Source organism: Chaetodon trifascialis, chromosome 16 (assembly GCF_039877785.1).
Source record: "Chaetodon trifascialis isolate fChaTrf1 chromosome 16, fChaTrf1.hap1, whole genome shotgun sequence".
Taxonomy (NCBI): Eukaryota; Metazoa; Chordata; class Actinopteri; order Chaetodontiformes; family Chaetodontidae; genus Chaetodon; species Chaetodon trifascialis.
The window spans coordinates 8,618,216-8,635,483 of NC_092071.1; the positions used below are offsets into that span (position 1 = coordinate 8,618,216).

The 17,268-nt window shown below is 43.1% G+C and overlaps 1 protein-coding gene across 3 annotated transcripts in view; it reads right to left on the reverse strand.

Moving 5' to 3' along the window:
• Positions 1–668: 668 nt before the first annotated feature.
• Positions 669–17,268, reverse strand: part of aff4 (AF4/FMR2 family, member 4) — a 32,258-nt gene continuing 15,658 nt past the window's right edge. For all 3 annotated transcript variants that reach the window (XM_070982350.1, XM_070982351.1, XM_070982349.1), the window contains 19 exons: positions 13,963–14,757; positions 13,547–13,585; positions 13,269–13,355; positions 12,873–12,900; positions 12,695–12,758; positions 12,350–12,442; positions 11,308–11,452; positions 10,314–11,064; positions 10,010–10,161; positions 9,270–9,355; positions 8,726–8,960; positions 8,195–8,292; positions 7,762–7,825; positions 7,111–7,247; positions 6,804–6,875; positions 6,546–6,639; positions 6,341–6,384; positions 5,037–5,254; positions 669–4,503 (listed from right to left, as the gene is read on the reverse strand). In XM_070982350.1, the coding sequence (XP_070838451.1) occupies positions 4,376–4,503; positions 5,037–5,254; positions 6,341–6,384; positions 6,546–6,639; positions 6,804–6,875; positions 7,111–7,247; positions 7,762–7,825; positions 8,195–8,292; positions 8,726–8,960; positions 9,270–9,355; positions 10,010–10,161; positions 10,314–11,064; positions 11,308–11,452; positions 12,350–12,442; positions 12,695–12,758; positions 12,873–12,900; positions 13,269–13,355; positions 13,547–13,585; positions 13,963–14,757 (3,330 nt within the window). In that variant the 3' untranslated portion in view covers positions 669–4,375. The remainder of the gene's footprint in view (positions 4,504–5,036; positions 5,255–6,340; positions 6,385–6,545; positions 6,640–6,803; positions 6,876–7,110; positions 7,248–7,761; positions 7,826–8,194; positions 8,293–8,725; positions 8,961–9,269; positions 9,356–10,009; positions 10,162–10,313; positions 11,065–11,307; positions 11,453–12,349; positions 12,443–12,694; positions 12,759–12,872; positions 12,901–13,268; positions 13,356–13,546; positions 13,586–13,962; positions 14,758–17,268) is intronic.

Sequence of the window (17,268 nt, forward strand, 5' to 3'; positions counted from 1 at the left end):
TTTTGTTTGTTTGTTTGTTTTTTTAGGAATGTACCTGCAGTCTAGGCAGACGTGGTCTCTCTGTAGCTCTGTGAATTGAAAACATATCAAGGTGCTGACTGCATAAGCTGACATATTCTGCTTAAAAGCAGTCAACCAATGTGACAGAAATGTTTGAAATTGTGAATTTAGTTGCTTCCACTTGAAGTCTTTCTCCACATACGGTTTAGATTATGCTGCCTTATGTTGCTCCCAAAACGTCACTTGTCCAGGGAGATAAAATAAAGACGGTTTTTGCACACAAACTGTTTATTTGACCTCAAGGATACAAACTGTGTTTTGGTGAGTGACACTGAATGTAAACATAACCTTTGTTTGCTTAAAGGAAAAACTTCCACAGGGCATCTTTGAGCTTATTATTCAGCAAATCCAAGAACATGTCCTACTTTTTGTCTCAAGTCGGCAGCCAGGGACTTTTGACCTGATCACATTTTACTGAAATGTTTTTATTTTTACAATTATCACTTGTTATATCACTATGGAAAAACGTATTGAACAGCTGCTCTGGCCGTTTTTTAGATTTATACGACTAAATTAAGTGTTAATGTGCATAAGACGTTAGATGTATGCATCAGCTGTCTTTCTCTAAAATTATCCGGCGCTCCTGAAATGAAATGAATAACACTCAATTAAACATATCCATATATATTTTATTCTCAATACGGCAAAATACAAAGAATATTCAGGACAGACTCTCATTAGTCACAATTAATACTCACTTCACAAGAATGCTTTTAAATTACATAACCTAAGTTTGAAGACCAAACTCAATGAGTACCTTTAATCATATTGCATCCATCATATATAGTATCTCTATCATCAGTTCTCTTAAAACTAATCCAATTTAGACTATTGTACATAGTGTATGCTGCTGGTCTCGCTTCAGAGACGACTTTTAGAAAAAGGTGTTATACAACATACTGTATAAACTGCTACAACTGTTTTGACCTGTAGAGAAATACCTCTGTTTCAAAAGACATGTTGGACCAATTGTTCAAAAGGGACAAATAGTAAATACATCTCTCTCATGAGGACAAAAACAGACGTGGTTTCACATAACAGACTGTACACACCATCCATCCATCTCGTGAGATCAACAATATACATTTCATGAAAAGTACACGCCTCCATATCAAATACAGAGAAGACAAAATATTCGCACTTGGATCTAGAGACATTAATGATTATGTGGCGACCATGATACTGAGAGACGGTGAAGCAGAAGACATAGAATACGAGCACGGTAAGAAAAAGGACTGAGAAATCAATTTGATATACAGTGTTAAGAGACTGGGATGTCATCTGCAACAGCTTGGAAGAGGAAGAACACAAAAGCCCACAGAGAAAAAAAAAATGTGCATAAAGTATCTCACAAAGTATTTACAGCATTTTTAAATTTCAATAAAAATGTCAACCTGTAGTAGAAATTCACCCTTAAAGAAATGTTATATTTACAATTTATACATTTGTATTTAAATAGAAACATGCAAGTGTTAACATCTTCCTACTGAATGTCAAAAAAAACCTCATCTTACCCTGGATTCTTTCAAGTTAGAATTAATATTAATTACTACTTACAATGAAATCTCATCATGAACAACCCCGATACATTTACATCTTCCTATTTCATAAAATGGCAAAATAGAAAAAAAAAAAAAAAAAAAACATTAAGCAAAGGGGCAGAAAAATAAATAAGTGTGAGTAGCAAACTGTTAAAAATTATTCTAATGCTAAATTTTGTACATTTGACTAAAAGATAGTGTAGGGAACACAAGGCGCGGACCTGTACTTACAAAGTGTACCAGTGTATGAAGACATTGACTGGGCTGGCAAAACCCACAGAGGAATTCCTATGAGAAAAGTGGCCTCCAGCTTTAAGTACAAAATGGCTCAAGCCATCTGTGTTTGGTTATAAAAACAGATCTATATACACATACATACTAAACCAGTACACAAAATTGCAAAAGCTAAAGGCATTGGACACTTGAGTTCAACAGGTTTCTCACTGAGGCGGAAAGAAAAGAAGAGGGGAAAAAAATCCCAGGCCTAAAAATGAATTTTTTTCCACAGAAACAGATCCTTTTTTTGTAAAAATCCTGCATAGATTAAAATAATACCTCCTCTGACTTTCTCTTTTTCAAGTGCAAGAGGAAATAACAGTATCCCCTCCTGCAATAAAGGCCAGGGAGCCAGTGAAGGAAAGAAAACACAAAGCATAACTTAAAAAAATAAAAAGTCAAACCTGGTCCAAATAGTAATTCTTCAGTTTGTTTTTCTCTCGAGATGGAAAAAAAAGGTGTAAGATGAGGCGTGCACTCAGAAGATACACCGAATTTGTTTGAAAATAGAAGAAAATGACCATGAAGTTACAGACGAAACCAACCGATGATCGTTTCCATGAATACTATTTGGCCCAGGCTTTAATAATTCCAGCATGTTTTAGTAGAAAGTGGGCTTAAAAAAAAAAAGCACAAAAAAGGACAGTCCTTCATGCATTGACCATTAGCAAACACCCAAACGTCGACTGAACTCTTGGGTTCACGGTCTTCATTCGAAACCACCACATTCACATTCCCTTGATGGCGACCTGTGGTCTTCACCCCGCCTGCTGTTCCGCGCTAACAACAACTAGCTGATGCATTTCTTATCTACTGTCTGCTAATACAAGTATGATTAAGATCTTAAATTTAAATAGGAACAATTACATATACAAATACTTTGCATCTTATAACCCTTGTTCAACCCTGTTTTGCAAGTATGCATTTGAAAAGTTATACTTCTGCTTGGCCAGAAGATTAAAAAAAAAACTGCTTGGTACATAAATAAAATCTATAAAGGCCGTTATATTTTTGAAATATATAATCATAGATTTAAAACTCTTTGCTCTATAAATGCAACACTGCTAATCTGCATCACTGATGACTCTAAAAAAAAATCTTTCCTTTCAGATCAAATTGCTTTTGCTGTGCCAAATTAGTGGTCACTCAGGCCCAGTTTTCATAAACTGCAATGTAAATAACTGCATTGTGTACATGGAAATGATTTCAATACTTAAGACACTCCCTGCTGTTCCTTAGAAAAATACACTCTGAGCAAACAAGGGGATGAAAACATGAATAACACTGTCTGGAAGTGACTCACCCTCGAGGAAATTTCTCAATGAACAATGTAGCTACGAGCGTAAAAACATCTCACAGGAAGAGACTTGTATTCTGGAGCTTCAAAGACAGCAGATCTCTTGGAGACAACGTTGACGTGATCAATTTTAATAAGGCAAGAGTCTAAAAGCCCCCTGCTAGCGGCCCCTAGGGGCCATGCAGCTCCTTGCATCGGACCGGAGCAAACTGATTTGAGGAAACTATCTAGCAGGGCGATAAGAGGTTCATGATTGTGGAAAATAAAATGACACTGTTAAAAACGAATCCATGGGTCAATAAGGAGAACACTTCTAAACGTGTGTGTCACAAGTATTAATCTGCTGTGCACAGTAGCCCTTCCTACAGTCCATAAAATCTTGTGGGCATGTTCCAAGATCAACCTTTAGCATCTGGAGAGATGGTGTAAAGTATCTTACTGTGTGACCATCTTTGCTTAAAAATGCCAAATGCTCGGACAGGACTCGACCAAAACAAACATAATTGCTGCCAGTTTCCATCAACTGCTAAGCGTTTAAAAAGGCAGAGGATGAGTTGTGGCAAAAATAAACGGGAAAATAAAAACCATGTATTCAGATATGACGGGTGGCTGTTTGTTTTCCTGTAGCTCACATACAAGGCACGAAAATGATAAAGAGAAACCTTCATTTTAAAGCACCTTTGGTGTTTATGGGAGGTACTTTGGTGAAACAAAGTCAAATAAAAAGTTAAAAGCCAAAGTAGCCTAAAAACCAAACCCCATTTTTAAGCGTATTCACTTTGTCAGAATGCCTATATACGAAGCGTGGCGATAAGCTCTTTTTGTTCCTGTGCTGCAGCTTCCATGCTTCTCCCTGTGTGGTGCTGTCAACGGCGTGAGATGCTCTAGATTGCTCAGTGTTTTTGGCAAGCTGGTGTAGGAAATGGACACAGTGTTGGAGATATGTCTGAGAAAATCATCACGTGTTTGTGTGTGTGTGTGTGTGTGTGTGTGTGTGTGTGTGTGTGTGTGTGTGTGTGTGTGTGTGTGAGTTCATCCAGTACATAAATGTATGTGTGTGTGTGTGTGTGTGTATGTGTCTGAGAGGGCATGCTTGTGTGTCTTTGAGCACAGGTTGCTGAATACAAGAGGCTGGGGTGTGTGTGTGTGTGTGTGTGTGTGTGCGTGTGCGTGTGTGCGAGCAGTGTGCATGGAGTCCTCGCTAGGGAATAAGCTTTGCGTCCAGGCGCAGCCAGTGGAGGCCCTGCCGTGTGTAACGCACCAGTTCTGTCATGCTGCTGGTGTTGAAGATCAGAGGACCCATCACCTTGTCCAACTCCAAGAAGAAGTCTGGGGAAACAAAAAGACATGGCGTCAGTTTAAAAGCCAGTGACTCGGAGAAAGTTCTTCGTTTGCAGAAATACAAGAATTTTAATTATCATTTAATCTGTTCACTGATTATTTTTTACTTAGAAATTGTCAGAAAACAATGAAAAACAACTTCCCAGAGCCTAAGATGAGGACTTAGAACTGATTATGACCAACCAACAGTCTAAAAACCAAAGAAATTCAATCTACATCTTGATAGTAAAAACTAAAAACAACACCCGAGAAGCTGAAACCAGCACATATTTGGTATTTGTGTTTGATAAATGAGTTTGAACAGCAGATAAATGAACAGCAACTGCAGCCTGATTCAGAGCAATCGTGATCAATACTGAACCAATGTTTAAAAACTGTTATCCATCTCAATCACTTAGACACAAAAATATGGGGAAACAGAGCCCAGGCTGAAAAATGTAGGTGTATTATTGCTTCAGCTTCAACTATCGAAGCAATAATACTAAAAAATAAAGCAGCACCAAGTTTTTGAAGTAGCTCACCCTTCTGCTCCTTGGACAGTTGCTCAGCCTGGTCCCAGACCTCAGTGGCGTACAGGAAGTTGGAGGTGACCTGGACGTAGCTGGCAGCCATCTGATGGATACGCTGAGGGATGGTCACCGACGTGCTGGCGCTGCTGCTGCTGCTGACTGACGAGTAGCCGACGGCCGTGCCTGGCGACAGTTTGGGAGACACTGGGGAGGGCATACCCGCTGCCTTGCTGCGTTCGGACACACAAACAAGCAGACGTGATAATTAGAGTGCTGCTATCTGCTTTAGAAACACTTTGGTAAGTGGTTAGCTTATTTTTAGACGTCAAAACAAACACCTGAGACCGCATGCCAGTTAAATACACTGAGCACTGACTGACAATCACCACTGATGGGAGCATTATGTAATGAAACTGCTGCCCAGTGTGACTCAGTAACTTCACACTGTTCCTCACAACGAGATGTGAAAACAGGTGAAATTACAGAAGTCAACAACAGTGTTTCCAATAGTTTTTATTACTTTTCTAACTACTTGCAGAACTTTTTCTCAGCATCCAAACTGTGTGTGGGACTCATCAATGCTACTTTACATCTGCACCCTTATTGTCTGTCTCTGGGGATTTACAAATATGTAAACAATGAAAAGGATTAAAAACACCTTGCGACTAAATCTCGCAACTCCACTGATCCTCAAACTCTCAGCAACACCTCACAGCTCCACCACGCCTCCATCTCTCGAATGAAGGGAGAGCTGAGGGTAACAGTGACAGGGCGATTTAGTCAGCACACCCTCCAGTAGGCAGCAGTATTGAGCCAGAATTGCTGGCAGTCGCTTCTCTGAAGTGTAGAAGAATACACAGCAGGAGTAGGCAGTTGTTTGGAGACGGCAGCAGGCTGGAGTGCATTTGCTGTCTCGTCAAAGCCAAGACTGTTTTCAATAGCCTGGTTCATAACACCTGCTCTTTTATAACAAGAGATTTTGGCTAAATGCATTGCCACAACAGGGAAAACTGAGCGCACACGCACCGGTGAGTTGATGATAAAGTAACGTGATGCACAAAACTTGCATCTTAAAAATTCCATTTGAGCTTGATTTTGGTCAAATAGTAAACAATACAATGACACATGCTAGTAATATGACCACATATAAATACACTATACCAACGTTGATTATCAGAGTTTCATTATTTTAAAAATGCCTGTTGTTTTTTTCACGTCCTGTTTTGGACATACAAGGTTTCTGCAGGGCAGTGACACCATATGTCGCCCTGACAATCACTTTTAATCTCCAAACAGCAAAGGAGGACATGACTTACTTTCCCATTCCAGGAGAGGGAGCCTGGGTGTTACTGAGAGAATTCTGTCAAACAAAATGAGAGGAGGAACATTACGTACACAGACAGGAAGCATGTCACGCATTCACAGAACAAAAAAAGAAAATACAAATTTATAATGTGCTCCTTCATTTCTGAAAGTTTGCCAAGCAAAACTTGAATTCAGCTTCTAGGAAACAGAAAGTACCTTTAAGTGTTCGGTGAGTGTTTTGGAGTATTTTAGTGCGCTGTCTTTCCTCAGCTTGAATAACCGCAGATAGAGGAGAGACTGGCATCGTAGGCTGGAGAGAGAAATAGGTTAATATTGATCTAAAGCCAGAGACATGTGCAAGTACACAACTCTTCTTAATCAAATAACCTTGGCCTCAAAGTACTCAAATTCCTGGCTGAGAACAGGATGACATCTCTTGAGCATGAAGTGGAAATCCATCACCAGAGGACTCACCAAAGCACAGCTAGCCTCTTGTCTGCAGAAGTAGCATCTGGGGCCATGTAGCTTTTTAACTTCATAGTGTATCTGAACATACAGACAGAACAAAAGTTTAGTTTCTTGGGAAACCAGGTGTTCAAGTCATTATGGAAACGGTTTATTCAAAAAATTTGGGTGTGTTAGGCTAGTAGCTGCTAATTTACCCTCGAGCCACTAGCCTAAAGCGGAGATTAGGAGCGGGCAACAACAAAAGGCTTTGATGTGTAAAATCAGTGGAGTTCCCCTTTAAATTGCAATTCAGCGACTGTGTGTTTGTCCTTACTTGATAAGCTCCACTGTTTCAGCATACATGGGGAAGGGAGACTTGGCCTCTTGGGCGCTCTTCTCCAGGGCGTTACCACATTCAATGAAAGACACCACAGCGTCCAGGTAGTACACTGCCTTCTCAAAACGGTCCAGCTGTAAAAGAGAGAACAGAGACAAAGCAAAAATAAAGTCACTGTGTGATTTAGTGAGCATGTGACAGTCTAACTTTGTATTTGTTTCTCTTACTTATTTGCAAATGATTGCATTCTGTTTTCAGTTTTTGAAGCCATGGTTGTAAAAACTATTTTCTATTTTGAATGGAAATAACATGCAATAGAGTCAGATGTCCCATAAGCCCAAGGTAAGTAACTGATAGCAGATGTGCAGGTAAATATAACCACCTGTTCATCTTTCAGCGACCCGGCAACAAAAGCATTGTTTGTTTGTTTTTTGCATGCCATGTTCAAAAACTACAAAATCATCAAGGAATACTTGCCAGTGAATACAACAAATACTAAACATCAACTGTGCTCCAACAGCTAGCCTTAAGCCTCATGCAAAACCCCACCAGGATGTAGTTTTCCTCCCCTCTCACTTCTTTGCATGCAGCAACTGACACCGACGTCTCCATTTCATATGTAAATAGTCATTAGACGCTCGCTCTTACCAGTGCATCTGCGTTGTGTTTAAGCTTCTTGGCCTCCTGTAAGTAGTGATCTGCTGAATGGACCCTGAAACAAAAATTAGTAACAGGTCAAACTAATCTGATTACCTCTCCAAACCACTAAGAACCTGCAAAGTAAAAATAAAAACTCCCTCTAACATCCTTCCTTTTCATCAAAACCTGAAACAAAAGCCACATAAATAAGAAGCGAGGTTATGTTGTTTATTTACCTCTCCGTGAAAAGGACAGAGACTCCCAACAGAGAGCCGTTTAAAATGGAAATTTACGCCCATCTCTCCTGCATGCAGCCACATCTACTCATGACCTCCCCAACCTCCTACAGCTTTATGCATCAAAGGCAACCCTAGATCCCCACAGCAGTTCTTTCAGTATATCCTGCTGAGGGGTTATCCACAGTGGAAAGAGCTCCTCTTACCTGTCCTCAAACACCAGCTTGGATCTCTGAGACTTGGAGCCGTCCGTGGAGAGCGGAGGAACAGCCAGCTGGTTATCACAGCCCTTTGAGGATTTCTCCTGCAGAGACAGCAAACGAGAGGGAATAAAGTTTCAGGGAAAAAAAGGGGGCCTAGTGTTTGAAGTGGAGGATAAAATGAAAGAGAAAAGGTGACACTAAGGGAGTCTGAAGGCAGAAATGTTTTCCACGCTATAGATACTGAGCCTATACGATACACAGACTTGAATAAATGCTTGAATCGTGTTTAAAAATAGGCATCCCCTACATGAAGTGCACATGGATATCAGCCTACGTTCTGGAACACTCCCCTTTCTGCCACAGCAACAACTTTCTGTGCTTCATGCTTGTTTTGTCATTTAAATTCCCCAGAGGAAACGCTGTGCAGTTGGCAAACATGATGAAAGATTGCCCTCACACTTCCCAGTGTCTGCAAAGCCTGCCAGAGATTCACGCAGGCAGCAAAGGCCCCGCGATAAGGTTACTTGCACCCACCTTGCCGTCGCGTGTGCTGCGCCCCTTGTCCTCTCCTTTTCTGTGTTTGGAGGTGGAGTTGCCCTTGGTGCTGTGGCTTCCCTCCTTCCCGCTTCCTGTCCCGCTGGACAAAGAGGTGGACGACTGGCTGACTGTCCTCTTTCGACTCGGATGCTCTGCCTTGGGCGTCCGCTGGAGACCTGACATAGAGGGGGAGGGGACTGGCTCCTCTTTCTTCTCCAAAGACCTCTTGGACCTGGTGGGATGTGAATCATCATTGTAATGCATATGTTTCTGTGTTACTTAAACAGATGATGACAAAATATTAATGCTTAGCTTGAGGAGGCTGCAGTGAAATCAACAAGACAGGTCACTGAGCTTTTACCCTTTCATTCAATGATGCTCATTAAAGTTCATTTTGTGAACTGTAAGAACAGAGAGAAAGACATCTGACAAGCTTCATTTTGCCTGCAGCAAAATGAAGTACTGCTGTCACACCAAGTGATCCCAGCGTGCCGTGGGCTGACTGTGAATGATAATCAGGAGGAAAAGGTGGAAGACTCACTCTTTGCTGCTGCTTTTGTGATGAGATAGGGACTTCTCCTCCAGCTTGCACCGCTTGCTCTCGGGCTTGGTGCCCTCTTCGTCATTCTAAAGATAAAAAGATGAGAGAAAATTAAAAGCAAAGACACATTAGAGGATTTATTGGTGCGTGTGAATGCCTCAGTAGGAAGTGATCTGAAGACAAAGAAATTTGCATCTGAGCACTTAAACTTTCACAAGGTACAGTGAAACCTTCTGCCAATGCTTAATGGCGTTCCAACTCACTGTTACACCCCGAGATTTCACTTCAGATTCAAAGTCTTTTCTCGGTTAGTTTCACAGCTATGATTAAAAAAAGCACAATCACCTAATGGCAGAAACTCCAGATCTGGATCTCCACCAAGACTGAATCAATTGTTCTTTGGCTCAGAGGCATTTTCTCATTTTAATGGAAATCTGTTTGGAAGTTATTTTAAGAGATACGGTATCCTGTTGGAAGGCTAACTAAAATGGAATGATCACAACTCCCCTGATGACAGATATAAGCAAAAAAAGCTCAGTGTGCAAGAGAAAGCTCTCTTTTGGGGGGGGGGGTGTAGAGACAATCTTGAATATGTACATAATTTTTAAGTGACGGGAACACTCGATGAGAAAGTCTTACACTTCGCTCTCCTCTCACCTTCTTAAAGGGAGAAATGCGTGAAAAGAAACGTATTGGACAGGGCTGGAATCAAAACATCAGGGAAGAACACAGACCCATACCTTGTGTTTTCTCTTGGCTTTACTGGAACTCTTCTCGGAGCTCTGCTTGCTGAAGTCTTTGCCGTCCCTGTCAAGAGAGTCGTCCCTCTCCACTTTTATCTCTGCAGGCTCCTTGTAGGGCCGCCCGGGGATCCTAGACAGCAGGCTGAGATCTATAGGAAATGGGAAGGGAAGGAAAGGGAAGGGTCGGGTAGGGTTTAATTTGGTCCAAAGTAAAGCTTTAGGAGTGTGCACTCCAGCCAGAAAAGTGTGAAACAAGTGCACAGAATACGGTGACAATTTGCCTTATGAGCGATTGACTGACCTATCTTCACTAGCAGAACCTGCTGCTGAGGCAGCCTCGCAGGGTAACGCTCCTCTGGGTCACTGAGTGGAGACAGCGGCTCTTTCTCTTCCATGGGAGAAAACACACACACGGGGGTCCTGATACTCTCTGGGTATTTGGGTGTCTGCGACAAAGACGGGATGCTGTCGTTCCCCTCAGAGTCTGAAGATGACGAGTCCGTGTCAACAAACTCGCGGGACTTCTGGGAAGTCTTGGTGGCCGCCTTGGCCTTGCGTTTATCTGCGGTTGTGACGGCAGCCGCGGTGGGCCTCGGGGAGGATTTAGGCTCTTTTTTGATGCTTGGTTTGCGGGAACCCTTAGTCGCGGCTTTGGGCCGATGAGGAGGGATCTCCGGAGCCGGCTCGCTCTCCACTCTCAGTCCTCCCTTGGGTTCCTCCACCACCGGGGGCTTCTCAGACTTTTTAGGCTGTTTTTTACCCACACTCCTTCGCGGGTTCGTGCCCCCCTCGCTCTGAGCGGGGGATTTTTGCCGACCACGGCCACCCTCTGCGCCCTTTTGCGCCGCCCGTAAGTCCCTGCTTGGAGTGGGTGCCGTTGAGTCTTTTGACCCCCCTCCCTGGCTGCCATAGCCGCGTCCTGAGCTGTTGTCTCTGCCCTCTTTCTTACACTTGGTTGGAACATTATTGTCCACTGGTGAGGCTGGTGAGAACTGCTTGGCCTTCTTGAACCAGTTGTCCAGCTGCCACTTGTTGGCCATGGGTTGTTCAGGCTGAAGAGGAGCAGGAGAACACACGTGAGAAATTATCTTCATGAGCAAAAATCATTATTGTTTTTTATCTAATTATTAGCATTTTGGCCAAAAGAAAGAAAAAGCAATATCTTGTAACAATACCAAAATAAGGTTGGACGGAGCTACAGTCAGTGAGTGCAATCAAGACTTAATGATTGATAACGTAGCAAATGATCACTAAGTTGCACTACAGCTTTGTACAAGTCACTGATTAGTCATTACTTCAGGAGAGGCGGGCCGTGGGTGCTCATTGGCTTCGCTGTCCGTCGTGCTGCTTTCGCTCTCACTGTCCGAGCCCGAGCTGCTCTCTGAGCCGCTGTGGCTGCTTGAGTCATCCCTCGACTGCTCCGCTCCTTCGCTGTTATTGCTGTTGTTACAGAGGAGAGTCGAACAGTTTTACAAAGTGCACTTTCACTCACATGTTCCACGCCGAAGCATGCACACAAACAACTACAGCATGTCCTGTGTTCAAGACACGCTCAGTTCAAGTTAGAAATCTCTTTGCTCCATGTGAAGATTTGAAGTTCTCAACCCACTGATTATCTCTAGACAATAGACAGACAACTTTACAGCTGACGATTATTCTTAACCACAGCTGATTTGCTGTTTGCACATTTTCAGCTGTTTTATTTCCGAGAACTGGGAATTTGCCTCACACTGCAGTCCTTGTCACTGATAACTCCTGCTGTTGGCCTTGGGAAAGATATGGATGTGATATGCGTGCAAAGGTTGATGCTCCTGGAAGCCTGACCAACCAGCTACTGCAGCGACAAGGATCAGAATGAGCTACTGCCAGGAGCTGAACCCAGGACAGTTATTAAAGTTGCCAACATGTGCAAATTGTCAACACTATTATCGCCCACTTCAGGACTCTCCACACCTACGGAGAATCCCTGTAGTGTAGGAGTGTAGACAGTAGTCATTCTTTAGCATTTACTCATCTTTTAAATGGCTTAATTATCTGACTACAAAAATTGTCTGTCAATATAATGAAAGTGAAAGTAATGAAAGACTGTTGATGACAATGTCATGTGTGATGCTGTTGGATTGCACCCATGCATGACCATAATATAAGATACAAAATAATAATAATAAGAAAGCTACCGAACTTGTGCATCTCCTTCAAGATGAGGGGCATAATATAACAGAGGCCTCTGAATACAATGCAAGCCAATACAAACCCACCGTGGCCTTCCCGACACGGTCGCAACAAAAACTGTGTTCAAATTTCACAAAAGTAAATTGTCTGTGCTTTGTGCTTTACCTTGCTGATGTGTTCCTTGAGGCATTCTTGGCTGAGTCCTGTTCTCCATCACTGTCCTCGCTGCTGCTCAGCTTCAGGTCATCTTCCAGCATACTGAGATACAGGAATGAAACTAAATGAAATCTTTGGATTTTATTACAGCGGTGCAAGTGCTGCACTTTGGGACTGCTGGCTCTGCATAACTGAGGCCATCTATGCTTGTCTGCTTTCTTCAACGTTTCTTAATTCAACATAAATATGCGTTTTAGTGCCCCTGTTCTCTGTTGTCTGAATCAATACTGGGAAAACTATGAACGTGGGCTCACGATGAGAGAGGACCAAGACAGGAAAGGATAAAGCTCTTACGTTGGCTGGTCATCGCAAGCTTTGGGCTGGTGGCTGCTGGAGCTCTTGGAAGAACTGCCTCGCTCTAAAAACACACAAACAAGACAGATGAGCAAGAAGTATGAAGATGCGTATCGGAAATATATGCATACATAATTCTTTTAGCGTGTGTTCGGTTCGAAATGCACGTGATACTCACTGTGTCCACTTGGAAAAGGGTGAGAGTCCTGAGGTTAAAAAAGAAAGCAGACTTTCATTATCTTATCATCATTTACCAGAAAATGTGATAAAAAATCAGTGAACAGGCAAATTAATCAATTAGACATCTTTGAGTTTGTAGCTATTTATATTTACATGCAGTCACTGAGTGAAAAAAAAAACCACCCAAACTGACTAAAAATGACTTATAAAATATTCATCAATAGTAAGGTCTCATCCCTTTAGACATTCGCCAAACAAGGTTTCTCTTGATTGGTTGCGTGTGTTATGTAACGCGCCACCATACAAAAGCAATAAACAAATATTTAAGCCACATTAATTCATCATGATGCGTGATCATCTGAACAGCACACACAGGAGCTGGAGCAATGCTGACCTTGGTGGGGAATGGAAACTTGGAGGGCTCAGTTTTGCAGGGGGTGTGGATGGCTGTCAGTGGAGGTGGCCACGACTGAGTCATTTCCTGAAAGAAAGAAATAACACACAAACACAAGCGCGCACGCACACACACACGGGGAAAGAATGTGCAAATTAGTTGTAAGGTGTGAGCAATGCAGAACGCTCTTTCGTTCACTCGAGGCAGCGGGCTTTTCTCTAAGTACTCGGGATGAACTGTGGCGTAGGAGAGGGAACAAAACACAGTGATGTACGTACCTTCAAAATCTCATCGACACAGTTGGCGTCACCGGATCCCTAAAGACAGAAACATCAAGTTCAGCACATGTTCATAAACAACATGACGCGGCAGGTCAGCGGCCATTTTCAGAAACGTGAGTCATTCTAAAGGCATTTTATGAGGCCTTCGAGTTCAGTCAGACCAAGTGTAACCTGCTGTGAAGTAATTAATTCCAGTTACTACATCGTTATGAATATACGCTCCAAACATAAACAAACACAAACTGCCATTCTGCATCTATATATGCTTCAGCAATGTCCACTAATATAGATTTATATCTAACATAAATACACACACATAAATACAGTTAGCCTTTTCTGTGAGCAGCGTAAATAAGCTGCATGGGTCAGAGTAAATGAAAAAAAAAAAAAAAAAGACTGCAAACAAGCCTCACCTCTACAGGCTGTGAGGGGATCTTGAGTTTGGAAAGTGAGGCCTTGCTGTTGGACTTCATCTCTCCCATGGTGCTGCTGTGCGACTGTCCGCTGTAGCTTTCTGCTTGTGAGCTCTTGGGTTCTGCCGTTTCCTGGCCGTCCATAGGCCGCACATACGCTGTGGGCTTCTGCAGCATGGAGCCGGGTTTGGACATGAGAGACGGGGGAAAGGCCTGACTCGAGTGCTGTCCGCTGGGGAAGGAGGTGTGAACCCGCGAGGGCGAGTCCCAGTTGGCCTCTCTGTCTCGTGGGGACTTGGAGCGGTAGCGCTCCTTGCTGTGATGCTGTTCGGCAGACAAGGAGCTCCGCAAGTGGCTGTTGCTGCTGGAGGAACTCAGGGAGCCCTTGGCCGGACTCGACGTGTGTGACTTTGAGTGCTCTGATCCTCCGCTGTGTTTACTTGACTTCTTCTCCCGCACCTCCCCTCCGTGTCTTTGGCTACTGCTGCTGCTGCCGCTACTGCCTCCGGTGCCCCTCTGGCTGCCGAGTCCTGAGCGTTTCTGGGACTGGGACGAAGAACCACCTGCTGCGGGGCCGACAGGAGTCCACTTACTGCTCTGGCTGCTGCCACCACTACCGACGCCACGCTGGTCCCCGCCAAACAAAGGTGGGACGGATTTCTCCTCAGAGGAAGACGAGCTGTTAGAAGGTTTACCGCCGAGCTTTGGAAGTGTGTCACTGATCGGCTCTTTCATCTCGTCGTAATTGCCCAGCATGCTCTGAATACGGCTGGACAGTTTATCTTCCTTGCTGGACTGAAGAGAGAAGCAGAAAATGGGCGAGGAGGAGGTGGGGGAGAGGACAGGGTGATGGTGGGAAAAAAAAAAAAATCAAAGAGAGCGACAGAAAGAGGAGACAGAAGAAAATAAATGAGAGAAATGAACGGAGGGAAAGCACAGAGGAGAGAAGAGGAGGCAGAGAAAACTGTCATTACGGGCACAAGTTCAATGCTTGGGTTAATTGCTTTCCATCAAAAACATTGCAAATGGAGACAAAATGAGTCACTGCCACAAAGAAAAACTTAAAAATCACCAAAATGTGCAAAACGAGCTTCATTAAAATGCAGATTTTCATCTGACAATAGAAACAAATGATATCCTAATCTTGTGTGTCACTAGGTTTACGTTTAAAATAACTGACTGAACATTGGGAAAATAATCAACTGAACATGGAGAGAGGCCTTATCAGCCAATCACGCCGTTGGATTGTTCAAACTGAGGGCCCAGATCAGCCCATACCCATCTGTGAACAGAGATAAGAGTCTGCCCATAGTTACAACACAGAGGTTAATCAATCACTTTGAGGCCATGGACTCCAGCAGACCAGCTCGCATCAGCCCGTGACAGAAGCCTGTGCAGAATATCTAGTTTCACACGCAGCCTCAAACCTCTATTTTGTTTGACAGACTCACACAGCAGGTGAGGAAACACAAGCCGTTGTCTGGAGCAGGAAACGTAACCGGCTTGGTCATAACATGCACTCCACCGCCTTGTGCTAGCAAGGCCGAGCTCACACGTGCTTCAGCGGTGAAGTGTAGCATCACCTCTTCTTCTTCTGTCAGGCTGGCTTAATTTTGCAGTACGAGCATAAATGACGTGCTTTATTATGATTGCATCAGATCTGGAGTGGAGCAGAAATACCCTCCACTTTCTTTTTAAACACAAGTGCTTAATACAAGTGTTTCACATGGCTGATATTGCGGCTTATCGCACTCATTGATACTGACACATGCTGGCTGATGATGCAAAAAAAACCGAGGAATAAAAAGAAAGTGCTTGAGGCAAATTAGAAACAGCTGAATCATTACGGAGTTTGTTCAACAGACTCATTGTTTACAGAGACATTGATTGCTATACTCTGCACTGTGTTGGCAGAAAATAAGTACAAAATTGCTTGTACAGTAAATACTATATTATATAAACAAAACACATTCTTATTGTGCTGCACATATTGTACAGCACATCTGTAAAAAGAGATTAGATCTTCATCCACAGAAAACAATGGTTTCTGCCCTAGAAAAAGTCCCCAATCCTAAGCAGGACTTTCCTGCCACACAGGAGCGATCCTTTCCGACATCACTTCAAATATGCTTTCCATAACAGTAAATTACAAATTACAGAGACCAAAGAATCGATTGCCACCTCTTCCAAATTTCCTCTGGCATCTTTTCACATGAAAAAATGACAAACTAAGCCATCAGTCTTTCATTTCATACCTTTCTAATTCGCCTAATCTTTGTGCTTCTCAAAATGCAGTTAAACATGAATATGCTCAGTGGATGTCTTATGCTAAGTTTCTGCAGCTAGATCTTGGCACAATTTGATTAATAAGGCTTGCTTAATAATCACACTCAGTGGATCCTGAATGAAAAAACATATTTATAGACAGTGTGTATGTATTGTATCGCCAAATCTAACAATATCAGAGTTTATGACCCTAAAAAACAAACAAACAACATTATGGGGCTCTAATTTTCAACAGATAACCTTGTGCTCCTCATTCTGTGCAGATGAGTTACAAATGCATGAACCCTGCACCATAAAAATGTTACTGCTTTGCTGGTCTACATCTGGGAGGCCACAGCTGCAGCTGCGTGCACACATGGCCTTTAATGCAGAACACAGTAAACTTCCACTTACTGGAGCATGACAGAGAGGAGGGGGAGAGTCAAACTGACGCTTACATAAGACTCAGACAAGCAAAAGATACAAAGTGTAGAAAAGCCAGTGACTTAAACAGCTGGCTTTGCCTCATTTGCTCTACTACAGCATAGCATGCCACCCAGAAAGGAGAACAAGCGTGCACAGTAAAATCATTTGCTGAAAACGTGTATTTTTCCTTTGCAAAGGTCAAGGACACGTCCTCCTTCAAAAGCAGCTTTCACTTTGTTGTGGCCCAAAACACACAGGCACGCGCTCGTCGCTCACCTCTCGTACCCTTTCTATTCTCAACCTGTCAGGACACATTCCTCGATGCCTCTTTGATGGCTAGCTCTGGCTGAAGCAGAGGAGCCACTCTCCTCTGCTCAAATCTGGTTAGTGGCAAAGATTAGACCAGTACGGAGAACTCAAATCCTCTTTACAATTACACTGACCAGGCGGGACCTGGCTGGCCTACATCTGTGTGTCTGCGAGCAGAAGACATGGAAGGAAGGGGGGAGGCTGGCGCGGTCTCATGTTTACCTTCTTCAGCTGCTCTACAAAACAGCTAACCAAAGACAGGTGTTGTCAATCCGACCGCCTTTTTGGTGCAGCGTTAGTCAATCG